This window comes from Gallus gallus, chromosome 7, assembly GCF_016699485.2.
Source record: "Gallus gallus isolate bGalGal1 chromosome 7, bGalGal1.mat.broiler.GRCg7b, whole genome shotgun sequence".
In the NCBI taxonomy this organism is placed as follows: Eukaryota; Metazoa; Chordata; class Aves; order Galliformes; family Phasianidae; genus Gallus; species Gallus gallus.
In genome coordinates, this window is record NC_052538.1 from 34333670 (window position 1) to 34347912 (window position 14243).

The following is a 14243-nucleotide window of genomic DNA, read 5'->3' on the forward strand; positions in this document are numbered from 1 at the left end:
CTCGCGGTGGCTGCCGGGATCGCTGGCCGCTTTGGTTAATGTCCGCCATGTTTGCCATGGCGCAGGGAGCGGATCGAGCGAGCCCGGCGCGGATCTAGGGCTGCGGGGCGTGCGCTGTGAGCTACGGGCGGCCCCGCGGAGAGCTGTTCCGGGGCGGCGGGACCCTCCATGGTGGTGCGGGCCGGGTGCGGGAGCGGCTGGGAGGCGGCGGCGCGGCCGCACTGAGGGCCCCCCCGCCCGCCCGGCCCCGGGGTGTTATTGTGAGGGGGAGACAATGAGCAAACTCTCCTTCCGAGCCCGGGCGCTAGACGCCGCCAAACCGCTGCCCATCTACCGCGGCAAGGACATGCCCGACCTCAACGACTGCGTCTCCATCAACCGGGCTGTGCCGCAGATGCCCACGGGGATGGAGAAAGAGGAGGAATCGGTAAGGGAGCCGCGCAGGGGGGGCACCATTGTTTATGAGACACCCCCCTCCCCTCACGGGAAATAGGCCATCGGCATTCACCAAGCGCACTACGCACGCTCCCCACCGGGGCGCTGCACGGGTTTGACGGGGCCCTGCGCAAAGAGCGCAGCGTAAACTGCTGTCCGACGCCGTAAGCGGGCCCTGCTCCGCCATCTTCTTTGCGTCCCGACTCGCGAGTGTTTTGATTAGCGGGGGGAGGCCTTTACGCTAGCGTAAGAAGGAGGAAGGCGCAAGGCGCGTCTCTGAATGAGCGAGCGGGCGCAGCCGGCGTAGCGTGCTTCAGCCGCTTCCCTTGGGCGCGGGTTGCGGGTCAGGCGGCGCGTGTGACAGGCGGCGGCGTGCCGCTGCCGTGCGGTCGGCGGCGGGCTCTTCAGCGCTGGGGCTTTTCAAGCCGAGCGTCACGCTCGTAGCGTAGCGCGGGCGCTCGCGTCCCGTTAAATCGGGCGAAGAGAAGCTTCGGTTCGCTCTGCTGGGGTTTCGGTGACAAGCGGTGGGGCAGCGCCGCTGGCAGCCCTGAGGAGCGCGGTGCCCGCCGTGCGGCAGCTGTCCCACAGCTGTGCTGCGCGCCTCGCCGCCGGGCTCTGCTTAGCGCTGCGTGGAGGCGCGGGGCTGGAGAGCAGCGGAGCGGTGCTGGCGGCACGGGGAGCGCTCCTCGCAGCCCGGCTTTCGCCTCCGCTGTCCGTCAGACGTGGCTCGTTTGAAATGACCGCGTTGTTTTGATAAACGGTGTTGGGAATAAAGTTGCCTGTGCTTCAGCTGCCGGGCTGCTCGTGGGCTGCCGAAGTGATGGTGAAGTTTGGGTTGGTGCTTCTGTATGAGTTTTAGCTTAGGTTGATCCTAAAGTGTTGACTCTTTTCTATAAGAAAACACGTGCTAAATTCCACCAGGCTGTAAGAATGGGCGTTATGGAAGATTTAGGTTGGATGTCAGGGGGAGTTCTTTCCTATGAGAGTGGTGAGGTGCTGAACAGCTGCCCAGAGAGGCTGTGGATGCCCCGTCCATCCCTGGAGGTGTTCAAGGCCAGGTTGGATGGGCCCTGGGCAGCCTGGGCTGGTATGAAATGTGGAGGTTGGTGGCCCTGCCTGTGTCAGAGAGGTTGGAGCTTCATGATCCTTGAGGTCCCTTCCAACCCAACCATTCTGTGATTCTGTTTCTGCCCTGAAGTGTGGCTGTGTGGGTATGTTCTGCAGGAGTCTCGATGTGAAGCAGTCAGAGAAGCAGCAGAGAGGTGCAGAGTGAGATACGTTATCTGGGCACAGTGTTCAGCCGTGCCGTTGGTGGAAAGTTTGGGGCACTGCTGTGCGCTGACTGCTCTGTTTGTGGGGTGGGTCTCAGCCCAGTGCCCCACAAACAGATTTCAATACAGATTTCTGTGATAGTGGCACGTAAGGCTTTTTTGGATATAGATGGCTGTAGTTAAATATATGAGAAGTTCACTTCGGGCAGCTTTTTTTTTTTTTAATTGCAAATATTGTTGTTATTCACAGGGACTTCTGGGGAGAGAGAGCTGCTGACATGTTCATTTCTGACATCTCTGTTACTCACAGGTTTCGGGGAATGGCTTTATCCTAAGATAGGGGAGGTTTAGGTTAGATATTAGGCAGAAGTTTTTCCCCCAGAGGGTGGTGACGCACTGAACAGGTTGCCCAAGGAGGCTGTGGATGCCCCATCCCTGCAGGCATTCAAGGCCAGGCTGGATGTGGCTCTGGGCAGCCTGGGCTGCTGGTTGGCGACCCTGCACGTAGCAGGGGGTTGGAACGAGAGATGAGCATTGTGGTCCTTTTTAACCCAGGTCATTCTATTATTATTTTTTTTTGTATGCTCAGCCCTCTGCTGGGGCTGCATCTGTGAGAGCTGTTGGGGTGGCTGATGTTCACTCACACGCACAGAGCTCAGTGATCCCAGAGCAGAGGGGTGACTTCCAGTGCTGACGGAACTGACTATAACTCTACAGATTTTCAAGACCTAAAACTGCTTGATGTATCTGCCTCATCCCTTACAGCCTCATTTCTCTAGTACAGGTGTATGCTTTGCTTTGTGCGTGATTGAGATTTTTGCATTGAAAAAGCACTCTGGTTCATGTCTTTTAATTTTTTTGGTGTGATTTCATTCTTATCATCTTTAAAGTAGTACTATTATTTGGTATGTCAGCTTAAAGTTGGTGGTGATTCATTGCTATCACTCACTTCTAATACTATTTCTGAAGCTGTTTGGATAAGGAATTAAAGGGGTGCAGTCACTGTGGTTGCAGGCAAGGTGTTGGAGCTCACCACTGGTTGTCGCATCTGGAGTGAGGGTGTGAGCATCTTTATTGGACTTTTGTTTTGATCTGATCTTGATGAAAATTCCAGAATTATTTCCATGTAAGTATATTAAAGATTTATGTGACTTGAAGCGTTTTACAAATCAGCAGCTCTTCTCGCTCACACAGAGGTTCCAGCTGTGAAGGGATTAGGCTTCTGGTATGTAGTATGTTTATGTTAGGGGGTGTTTATCATTTATCCTGAATTAAACCTGAGTAGGAAAGCGTGTGGGTTTTCTAATCTCGTGTAAGAGGGAGCTCGTAATTAAACAAAAGTAGGAAGCTGTCCTTTTGTGAGTTACAGAAACTGAGTGTGAGCATTTTGTGTTGTTTTTCTGCTGATGAGTAAGAACCATGTTTCATGAATCCTTCCAACTAGAAGGGGGAAAGTTGTAGAATAGAGCAGTCCTTGTGTTGTTTCTCACTGTGTAGCTATCTGTGATTGAATACAGGATAACAAAGAGCACTCTAACATCTTCTGGCAGAAGAATCCTTCTTAATGAGACACACATTCAGCACGAAGTCTTTCAGGGGTGAATTTAACTTTGCTGGAGTTGTTTGGAAGTGGTGGCATTTGATAGGAGTAATAGTGGTGATAATTTATAGTAACTAGATTGCCTGGTCACAGGTACCTGAGCACTCACCTCCAAATTCTGGTGTGAATGTTGTTCACTACAGCTGAGTTTCATGCTGCACGACAGAGCTGAGGGTGTCTGGGGGGAGGAAGTGCATGAAAGGCAAAGTAAGGACATGGCTTCAGGTTATTAAAATGCTGACAGTGTGGATGAGAAGTGAATTTCATGCTCAGTTCCAATGTGATTGCCTCAGGATGCTCTTTTACTGTTCATACACTTAATGCTCAATTTTGAGTATTTTTAAAGGCTGGGAATAGTAAATTTGAATACTTTTTTTTTTCTTGCTTTCTCCTCTGTATTCTCTCCATCCCTTCGTTAACTCAGTTCCTGTTGTAGCACTGGAAACTCGGGTCCATCACCTGACTTGCTGGGCACCCTGGAGCTCGTAGTGCTGCTGAAGCAGCGTGCTCTTTCTCCTCTGAAGGCAGAAGCATTCATTTTACTCAAGTCACGCTTTCTTGTTTGGATACTTCTGCTGATATAGAGTAACACCGTGAACGTTTTTGCTGATACAATGAATAGAGAGTTGAATCTGAAGTACTTGAAAATATGTGCATATAGGCCAGAAGGGATCATTAATTTTGTGGCTGTCCTTGGTTTTTAAAGCAAGGAAAAAGGAAGCTGTGCACCCATCCTACATCTGCGTTTCAGTTCATGTATCCTTATGCCCAAGGAGTTCTACTAAACAGAAATCAGGAGATGAATTTATAGTCACTCCGTAATATTTCTGTAGAGGGGCTTCATGCTGCCTGTGTGAACATAAACACATGGATGTTAGTTGCAGGCTTCAGGAATGCTCTGCTTTTGGCCTGCCTATCTATTGTTGAAATCTTATATGTTTTACAGATCGTGCCCTTTTTTGTTCATTGTGTTTATAAGGAGGTGAATGAGGTTATTTATTACAAGTAACCGTCAGCATAAAAGCAGGTGGTTTTGTTTGGTACCTGTTCTGTTCCTTGAAGTTGTGCTGCCACTTGCTTTCTGCAATGAAATCAAAGAGTTGGGAGGTGTGTGCAACAGTTCCTCTGCTATTGCTTGTGTTTTCTGGTGGTGCTCCAAGTATGCTTTGACATGGTTACCGAGAAGCATACTTCTTTTACAGCTGAGTTTGTGTATGGAAGTGTTGCAGGTGATTGCTTTCAGAACATAAAGAAATAGCTTTAGCTGTCACTTAGCAAATTTATACTGAACTACGTGTATTAACCTGTAGGTGCCTTAAACAGCCTGAGTTCGTCAGAGGGAGGTCAGGTTCTGTTGCTTGCTGTGCTGCCAACCTGTTTGGCTTCTAGGAGGATGCTTCAGGAAAAGCAATCAAGTAATGAGGTGTTGATCAGAAGTCATTGCATGGTGCTATCTGAGACACGCAGACTTGAAGAGCACTAGAAAACTAGGTGAATAAGTACATTAATGAACATTACATGAGAAAAGTAGTCAACTCATTGAAATAACTAAGCATTTTTCCCACAGTTAAACTTGTGGAACTGTGATATCCTAACTGCATATCGTCTCTGTCTTCTCATTGCATCTGGAGGAGAGCTTTGCAGTCTGTTTGCTCTTCCATCAAAGAGTTCAGACTTTCATTATATGTCTTACTCATATTTGAGTGGAGATGCTAGTGGGTCTGTTTTCAAGCTGCTGCAGCTGTACCTTTTCCCAGATGAAGTGATAGGCAGCTTTTTTAAATTCATTCCTTAGCTAGTGTGCATGTATGCTGTGGAGCAGATACCCTGTGTAGCTATGCTGTTTAATGATCAGAGTGGTCTGGTAGGAAGTGTGCATCTCCCCACTGAGGCATCTGGATGAGGAAAAAAGAGACCTTTGGCCTTCCCAAGCAGGTATGCAGTTTCAGGAATGAGATCATTCTTAGTTTAAAAAAAAAAAATAATTAAGTTATTGACAGGTCTTATACACATATATACACACACGTACATATGTATATGTACATATATATGTATGTTAGTTTTATTTTTTAACAGAGAAATTGGTGTAGCATTTTGGTGATGTTCAGAGGCTGTTCAGAAAGAGCAGTGAGCACCTCTTTTGTCTAGTTTATTAATTAAGGTAGGTTAGAAGATGAATTACACTTTCCTAATGCTGAATTTAAAACAGCTGATTTTAATAGGTCATCAAGCAGCTGTCATGAGATAACGAGATCTTTGCAGATACTGTCATTCTGTGCCACCATTGTGCATGTCATCTTGGAATATTAGAGCAGGTGAGGCCTGTGCATAAGTGACTCTGTGTGTGGACAGAACCTATTCCAAACTTGAGGTCTGTGTGTGGGGTGTGTACAAACTCAGGAGACTGCACTTCCCCACAAAGCAAAGACATCAGACTTCCTTGGGGAAGGAAGAAATGGGCTTTGTGTGGTTCACGCCAAAGGCTGATGTGCAGGTGGGACCGTGTTACTCCCAGTGTAAGTTAACTTCTCAGTTTGAGTTCAGCTCAAATGTGTTTACTTATTTACGTATTTACTTGTCCTTGTGTATATTTGGGGGCTGATGGGATTACCAGAGTGTTTGGTGCGTAGCATAACACCGTGTTCTAATCCTTAAGATTTCTTGTTTTAAGTTCTCTTCTCTTTGTAAGGCTTTTCTGTCTTCAGGTCTTACATGTTTCTCCCCCCACTGAAGCCCATTGAATCAAACAGTGCTGTTCCTTGCAAGTGCACTTTCCAGCTCAGTTTCCCAGCCATTATTTCAGTTCTCAGCTGTCATCTTCTGTCCCTGCCTCCCGTACTTTTACCTGCAAAATACTTCTGATGCCAACAGAAGCTTCCTTTCAGTCTGTGACTTCTACTTTTTAATGACCTGTTTGGTAACTTCAGCCTCAGCGCTCTGTAGGTTGGGTTTTGTTAACTGTGGTTGGGAATGAAAATCCCTGCTGATGGGCTCGGGGCCCATCTGAGCAGTCAGTTCGCTGGTGACCTGTTGAACTCAGCTTTTCGTTTGCTCTGGGTGTAATTATGTGGCTGAAGGTAAACAATACAAAGATTTGCCCTTAAAACTCATCATCGGTTTATTAGGGCTTATCACATTAACACCTATCAGCTAGCCTGTGACAACTGCTTCAAGTATAAGCTTAGTCTGTGACAAATGTCAAGTAATTTATCTTTCCGTGTGCTTTCAAGATACAGCTGAGCCTGTCAAACTGCAGCCTGCAGCCAGTAGGTGCCCTGCATGTCCCTGCTGCCTGGTGCTTGTTTTCTTGCTTCCTCGGGCTTCTCTGAGAGCTGAGCCCCATCCTGCTGCCTAGCTGCCAAAAACAAGTGTTGTGTGCTCTTAGGGGAAGCAGTGGGAGCAGGTGGGGTAGCAGGCTTGGGAGCAGAGGAGCACGAGACTGCTTTCCTAAGGTTAGATGGGTTCAGCCCTATCTTAACACCACACTCTTAATTTAGATAAAGTTGCATTTTGTCTGCAGGGTACAGTCCTCTGCGTAGGGTCGGTTAACGCCAGTGCACAAAATGTGCCTGAACTCATTTGGGTGTCAGGCTGGGAGCAGTGGGATCTGGGGAGCTGTTCGCACCACAGCTTTACACAGGGCTTTCCCTTGTAGGTAGGGCTCAGGGTGCACTGCATGGGAGGGCTCAGGAGGAGGCTTTGCTGTTGAGGCTGTGCTCTGTAACATCACTAATGTTGGTAGGGGTATTTTTCCCCCTTTCTTTCAGCTTAAGGGAAAGAAATACTTGGGGCAGCTGCAGAGGTGGTGCGATTTCATGTTGCTCCTGCTTGACAGAATTGAGCAGTAGTCAGCTCTGTGCAATTTCCGTGTCAATTGACATTAGTTGAGATGTCCTGTTCGGATAATTTAAATCAACAAGCATTAAATGTGCTTGTATTAATCTTGTTTTTAATCTTTTTTTTTTTTTTTCCCCACAAGAGATCATTTTGATGGCTGCTCAGCATTCAGGAGGTTATTTGGAATTTATTTTGCCAACAAAACTGATACACCATGCCTCGGCTTTACTTCTTTGGGCAGTTCTGTGCCTTGGAGTATTCATCAGATTCTAACTTCACCATTTCTAGAGATAAGTAACACAACGCTTACATAAACAAAGCTACAGTTAAACCTTAGGTGTCATGAAAGCTATTGTTAATGAAGATCAATTGCGGAACCGGTATTTGTGTAACAAGTGGAGGAAATCAAAACTCAATTATTGCACTTAAAGGAAGTGAGAAATGGGGGAAAAAAAACCTCATTTCTTCTTTCTCTGGTGCGCTCCACTCTTCCCCAATCCACCTACTTCAGTAATGGTTTTCTTTGTGTGTTCTCACATCTATGTCATCTGAAATCCCAAGGAGCCAGGGCTTGCATGGCGTGCCTTTGGAGGCTGTCCTCCCCTTTGTTAGATGTCAGTTCCCTGACACTTCTTATCAGTGAAGGATTGTTCCCTGCCTTTTATCTCATCCCATCCCCTGTGACACAGAGTCAGTGTATTTATAAGTGTTTTCTTCCCCTTTTCCCTGCTTGGTTTCTCGTTACATTTTAATTTGTCATTTGGTTATCACAGTGTTCTACCATTTCTGTTGCTGAGGCTCACACTTCTTGTCTGCCAAACCACCTGGAATTGCATAACAAAGGCAATTTATGCTTGGAAGCATCCTGGTGAGGGTTCGTAGGCAGTAGGAATTTATTTCTGGGAGAAAGGCGATACAAGTTAGAGAACTGAATGTGGAGCTTGGTAAGAGTGAGCAAGTAAGCACCTACTTCTTGAATGCAGAAATAGTATCTGAAACATTCCAGGTGATTGCGTCTCTGAAGAAGATAAAATTGCTGGGCTCCTTTGGTACCCAAGCTCTTGGTAACTTCATTGCTAGGACAGCAAACTCTTGACACAAGGGACTGTTTTGTTTTTTAATGCATGTCTGTCATGTAAGCAGCAGTAAACATTCCTACCTCTTGATCTCCAGCTTGGGAGCAAGTAAAGGGGAAGGCCTGTTGTGAAATCTCACTCTTTTAAAATACTGTTGCAGGATAATCTCATTAAAAAATTAAGGATAACATCTGTAGGTGTACACCTCTGCATCTCTGGTTGTCTGACTTGGGCAATCAAGTTACCCTTGCGGAAGCACCCTTTCAAGAAAATAACAGTAATTCCTTGGATGCAATTTGCTTGCAATTCTTTGTGTTCAATGTTATACCTGTTATATGCTGAGTGATACAAACGTATCACAAGCTGCTAAGTGAATACATTTACTGAATGTTAAACCGTTTGTAACACTTCTCTCTGAAAGGGATGCAATGGCACCTGGGAACAAAATGTTCCTTTTTTTGTTACTTTTATATTTCTATGTAAGTTGATATTTTTGTGCTCTAAGGTCAGGTGAAGATATGTGAAAATAACCGTGCCGTTCTCCATCATCTCATGTCCCCGGTACCTCCATTGGTATCCTGTGGGCTGATTTCCTCTCCTCCTTGCCTATAGTCATTTTTAATGATTAAACTAGATTTAGTCTGACTGACAGCAAGGATTTGGGGGGACTTCTTTTTTTTTTTTTTTTTCAGTCCTAACTGGATTTTTTTCAATTAAGTCCACAGCTCCTTTGTAGACCTTAGGTATCTACATGCCAAGCATCATCCAAGGAAGTTGGACTCACTCAGGTATTTTTCACGGCCCCTCTGTTGTATCATTTCAGCCTCCATCAGCATTTTTGAGGTGGTATTCAGGTGTTTTGTCCCCAAGGTGCACATGGAAACAGAGCAGCTCATCTTTGACTTCCAAATGGTGCTGGTATTGCTTTGTGACATTGTGGGTGCTTGGGAGCTGGAGAAGGGAAGACAGTGACAGACAAGTGCTGTTGTTGATTCTTTTTTCTTTTTACTGGTCTTCTATTAATATTGGACAAAAAATAGAATGCCTTCTATATAGCTAAATAATAAAAACCTTACCAAATCTTACCAGTGTAGGGATTTCTGTGAATGTGTGGGGCGAAGTCGTGCAGTGTGGTTCACATTGCTGCCCTCCTTCATTGAGCTATGTGTAGCAGCAGCCTACTAGAAGTATGTTTTTTCTTCCCAGCAGTCATTATTTGGCAGTGAGGAAGGCAAAATGGCATGGGGGTGGGAAACGATTCTTGTGAAAGAAGAAGGGGGGGGGGGGGGGGATTTGCATTGGGAAAACACAACCTGGCCAGCAGAGAACTTGAGAAGTGGTTTTGTGAGCCATTTCCACCTGCAAGCAGAGAGCACCACACTGTCTTCTGCTGGCTTTTTGGAGCTGCTTTCCGCAGGCAGCCAGAAACCCTGCATGGAAACTGGGGGAGTTCTGGTCCTATAAAGCACCCTGCTTTGGGCACAGGGTTTGGATGCACTGTCCAAGCTGTGGTCTGCCCAGCTCTCCACACTGCTCTGTAACAGAGAGAAGCTTTTGAGAGAACCATGACCTGAGGAAACAGCACGGATGGCTGAACAGATTCTGTTGGATCAGGACCAAAAAAAATCCCAAACAACTTTATATGCTAATTCACTAAAATACTTTTCAAAATAAATTAGAAATGAAGCTGTGTGTTTCTCTAAGATACTCATTGCTGTCTCAAGGGTGAAAATCACTGTGGTGGTTTCCTGCCGTATATGTGACTGTTTCAGGTAACTGCTTTCCTTCCCAGGGCAGAGGAAGGGGAAGGAAAGGAAAAACATCTGTAGGCACTCTGGCTTTTTTGGGTGTCCACCTGCTCCTCAGTGCTGAGGATAAAGGAGTCAGTGCCTGTGGTTCCTGAGGCAGGTAGGGCTGTCACTTAAAGCAGGGCTGCACTTTGGTTAGCATAGCCTTTGAGCTTCAGATCACTCTTCTTTAGGTGCTGTTTACAGATGTCTCTGAAACTTTTTGTTGGAGCTGTGGTTGGGACTTTGCAAGGCGAGCCTGCTGATCTCATACCAAAACTTCTGTTTCTGAATGTGTACGTTAAATATAAAAATGCTAACTAGTAGCAATTCCTGATTTGAATCTAGTGTTGGGCAAATCAACTGGCTAGACTTCGGTAAGGTTTTCTCAGCTTCTTTTGTTTGTTTTAATTCCTTTTTTGGTTGGAGGTAGAAGGGAAGGTGGCTCTAGGTTAGCAGAGAAGGAGCCCATTCAGGATATGTGAAGCTGTTAACAAATTAGCTTTCCTTTGCCATCATGCTTACAGTTGCAGTGGACTGCTATAGAGTCAAAACCATTTGTCTTAAATGAATCAATGTTAACAGCGAGGCTGGGGTATGTTTTGTTCCTCTTATGTCATGGCAACATTGCTGCAAATATTTCTTTCCTTAAAGTCAGCTGTCTTCAAAATAGCTCAGGTGAGTGGTGTGACCTGAAGCTCTGCAGTACTGCAGCATGCTATCCCAAGTTTGCCTTTCTGCCTTCCAGGGTAGATAGAAATGTAAGCAGGTGTGATTGTCAGATTAAATGGATATACACAAACTCAAAAATAACAATAAAAAATGGGACAAGTAGTCTAAAGGTAGTGATACAGCTGTTGTTTTGAAGTGCTTGGCTGTTGCCTGTGAGGGGTAATTTGAAGGGATGAAGAAGGGACCAGGTGTATTCAGTGAGTCTTGAAGTTGTTTCTCCAGAGGGAACTGTGTCCAATAAGGAGCTGCTTTTTGCAGTTTCATAATGAAGACCAAGATCAGCTTTTCAGTGTGAGGATGGTGTTTAACTGCAGGGATATCCGAACACACGCACACAGAAGGTAAAGGGGTTCTGTGGGAGGCAGTCGTGTGAACTTAAAGGATAAAGGAAAAAGCATAGAGGAAAAAAAATAAAAGGGACATTTCTGTTGGTAAATACTCAAGGGGAAAAGCAGTGTCTGTTGTTGATCATTGCTTCACCTAAAATATAATAAAAATGATTCCAAAGTTACAGCATGCTGTTGTCATTGTGGTGATGGACAGTAAAGGTACCTGTGTGGTTAATGAGGTTGGAGACAGAGGGGTCTTGTGCTTGGAGAACAGTTTTTCTTTAACCATGTGTTAAACACAGGGGTGTTTCTAGTTCTGTTGCTTTGGTGCCCAGAGAAACAGCCCAAAGTATGCAAAGCTTTTAGTCAGGTGAGTGAGAAAGGTTTGGGTTTGGTCTTCTAAGAAATTAATGGTTAATGACTCTCTGACGGATGTTCCTTTTAATCCCCGTGGCAGCATGTTCTGCATTTCCTCTCATGCTCACTCAGTCTGTGTGAGAGCCTTGCATCCACCTCCCCTGCTGCAGAACCAGGTACGGGTGGGGATATACTGCGTGTCGTCCAAAAGAAGAAGAAAAGCAGGTAGAGGAGTGCACTGTGCGCTGGTTGCTGAATGCATCATTAGACCTTGAAGACTGTCTTTGGGTTGAGTCAAGCCATTTAATTAGACTCAATTATTTATAGATATTCAGGGTGTGTTTGAACAGAACAGTTTCTGGGGCTGGAATTTGTATTTTCCTTAACTTCGTGTTCAGTGGAAAGTTATTTCATTTCTAATTGCAAAAATGATATACTCTACGCGTTTCTTTGGAAGCTCTACTGGCTGAGTGACAGTAGTGCTTCCAGAGCTCTTTGTTTGAAGGCTGTGTCATGCTTGAAGACATTGTATAGTGAACACTGACACCTATTTTCAGCCTTTCCTTGGGAACTCCCTGCACACCTACCAGCAGTGTTATGGAAACTGAGAATGGAATTACTCATCTGTGCTGTTCAGTGGGCCATGGAGCAGCACGCAGAGCCTCAGCACGCTTTGAGTTTTGGTTGCTGTTTGCCCTCCTTTCCTGCTTTCCATGGAAGCGAATCCTTATTTACTCATCTACTCGTTCATTACCAGAGGCAGCAGTTGCACAGACGGCCTCCGTGTGGCCTTCCTGCCAGCACTGAGCTGTGCGGTTAGCAGGCGACTCCAGGGATGCCCACAGAAAACAGCTCAGTAATGGAAACAAATTTTATTTCAGCTGAATTACCTGCTCAGCACTGTGAAGCTTTCCCAGACAGCTTCGTGGTGGAATGACGGATTTATTCAGCGTGTTTTAACTCCAGCACATCACACCAGATACGTGATTGCTCTCTGGTCTTAATTCTAATAGCGTTCACTTGGGAGCCTGATGGTTTGATTTAATGTTGCTTCATCTGCTGTGGGAGATTCCCAAAGCTGCTCTTCCAGTCACTGATTTGTTATATTCTAATTTCACAGAAATTGCATTATTTTCATTTCTGTGATGTCTTAATATTTAAGAGGGTGTAATTCGTTTAAAAAATCATTGATATATTTTTAAGGACAGGCTTTTGTTCAGTGCTTCTTGTAAATAATGCTCTGCTGAATTGAAGAGGAAGTCCTGTTCTCCAGAGGGTTTCTTGGATGTGGTGCAGAATCTGCACTTGAGTTGCTGAGGCATGGGCTGCTCTGCTGGGGATGTGCCCCATCTGTGGGGCAGGGGGATCCCTGGAGGTGCTGGCAAGGAAGGTACCCCCAGGGAACAAAAAAGAGAGGACCAAAGGCTTTATTGCTGTTTATGTGGATGGATAGTGACAGGACAAGGGGGAATGGTTTTAAACTGAGACCGGGGAGGTTTAGGTTGGATATTAGGAGGAAGTTTTTCACCCAGAGGGTGGTGACACACTGAACAGGTTGCCCAAGGAGGCTGTGGATGCCCCATCCCTGCAGGCATTCAAGGCCAGGCTGGATGTGGCTCTGGGCAGCCTGGGCTGCTGGTTGGCGACCCTGCACATAGCAGGGGGTTGGAACTGGATGAGCATTGTGGGCCTTTTCAACCCAGGCCATTCCATGATTCTATGCTTATTCTACTTGCAGCTGGCTGCGTGGGAATGGCTGGAAGATAACCTGAAGCCCCTGCAGCAGGCACAGCAGGGTTGTGTAGGTTAGGGAGAGCTGAGCTTTAGAGCAGATTTCCAAGTTGATTTTCTGCTGCCATCCTTCTTTCTTTCAAACTGTGGGAGCTGGAGGTGAGAGCACTGCTGTGCAGCAGGACTGGGGAAGTGGAGGAGAAAACTTGCGGACTCCTGGCTCCCTGAGAGAACAGTAACTAAGCTGCGAGGCTTTCACTGTCCTGTGAGAGTGAAATGAAACAGTACCTGTTTAGGGAGTCCGTGCTTTTAAGTGTTACATTGTGAGGATGCTTTGTCACTTAACTGTCTGAACTTCTAAAGAAACAAGCTAGTAGGAACTGCTGTGGAAACTGGAACGAGGAAATCAGCTGTTCTTTTGATGTGAAACTGTTTGTAATAATGCTTTAAAGGACTTAATGTATATGCTAACTGGTCTTACATACATTTTTGCTGTAGTAGCTTTTAATGAGTTAGGAAATCAGAGGTGGTATAAACCAAACAAGGACGTTTTGTGTAATTGGAGTGACTTTTTCAGTCTGATAGCAGGTATGTGCTTTGTCTGAGCAGTTATCGGCTCGTAGCTACATTCAGAGGAGCTCTAAGATCTGTTAGGAACCTCATGGCTCCTGAGTGATGGAGAACCCATCTCTTGTCACTAACCTGGAAGCAAACATCCGTACAGGGAAGCCTGACTCTCCTATCTGGAATTTGTGTACAAACCTGGGAAAACAGTAGGAGAATGGGATGGCTGTCTTTGTAAATACTTCTGTAAATAAATTCTTCACTTTCTGTCTTGCAGGAACATCACTTGCAACGGGCTATCTCAGCACAACAAGTTTTCAGAGAAAAGAAAGAGAGCATGGTTATCCCAGTTCCTGAAGCAGAGAGCAATGTGAACTATTACAATCGTTTGTATAAAGGAGAATTTAAGCAACCAAAGCAGTTCATTCACATTCAACGTAAGTCAGTGAATGGTTTTGTGGTTTTTTTTTCCTTTAATTCAAATTAAGTAATCTTCAAACAAGCTCAGGGACAATGTTGCTACA

The 14243-nt window shown here is 45.8% G+C and overlaps 1 protein-coding gene across 5 annotated transcripts in view; it reads left to right on the top strand.

Moving 5' to 3' along the window:
• The first annotated feature begins 24 nt into the window (after nucleotides 1–24).
• Nucleotides 25–14243, top strand: part of EPC2 (enhancer of polycomb homolog 2) — a 41635-nt gene continuing 27416 nt past the window's right edge. Inside the window, exons 1-3 of one of the 5 annotated variants that reach the window (XM_046944161.1) lie at nucleotides 10470–11437; nucleotides 11525–11600; nucleotides 13997–14156. In XM_046944161.1, coding sequence (XP_046800117.1) covers nucleotides 11526–11600; nucleotides 13997–14156 — 235 coding nt within the window. In that variant the 5' untranslated portion in view covers nucleotides 10470–11437; nucleotide 11525. Of the gene's footprint in view, nucleotides 428–5190; nucleotides 5242–10469; nucleotides 11650–13996; nucleotides 14157–14243 lie in introns of those variants that run through there. The other 4 variants (XM_422154.8, XM_040704382.2, XM_046944162.1 and 1 more) reach the window with 4 other exon arrangements.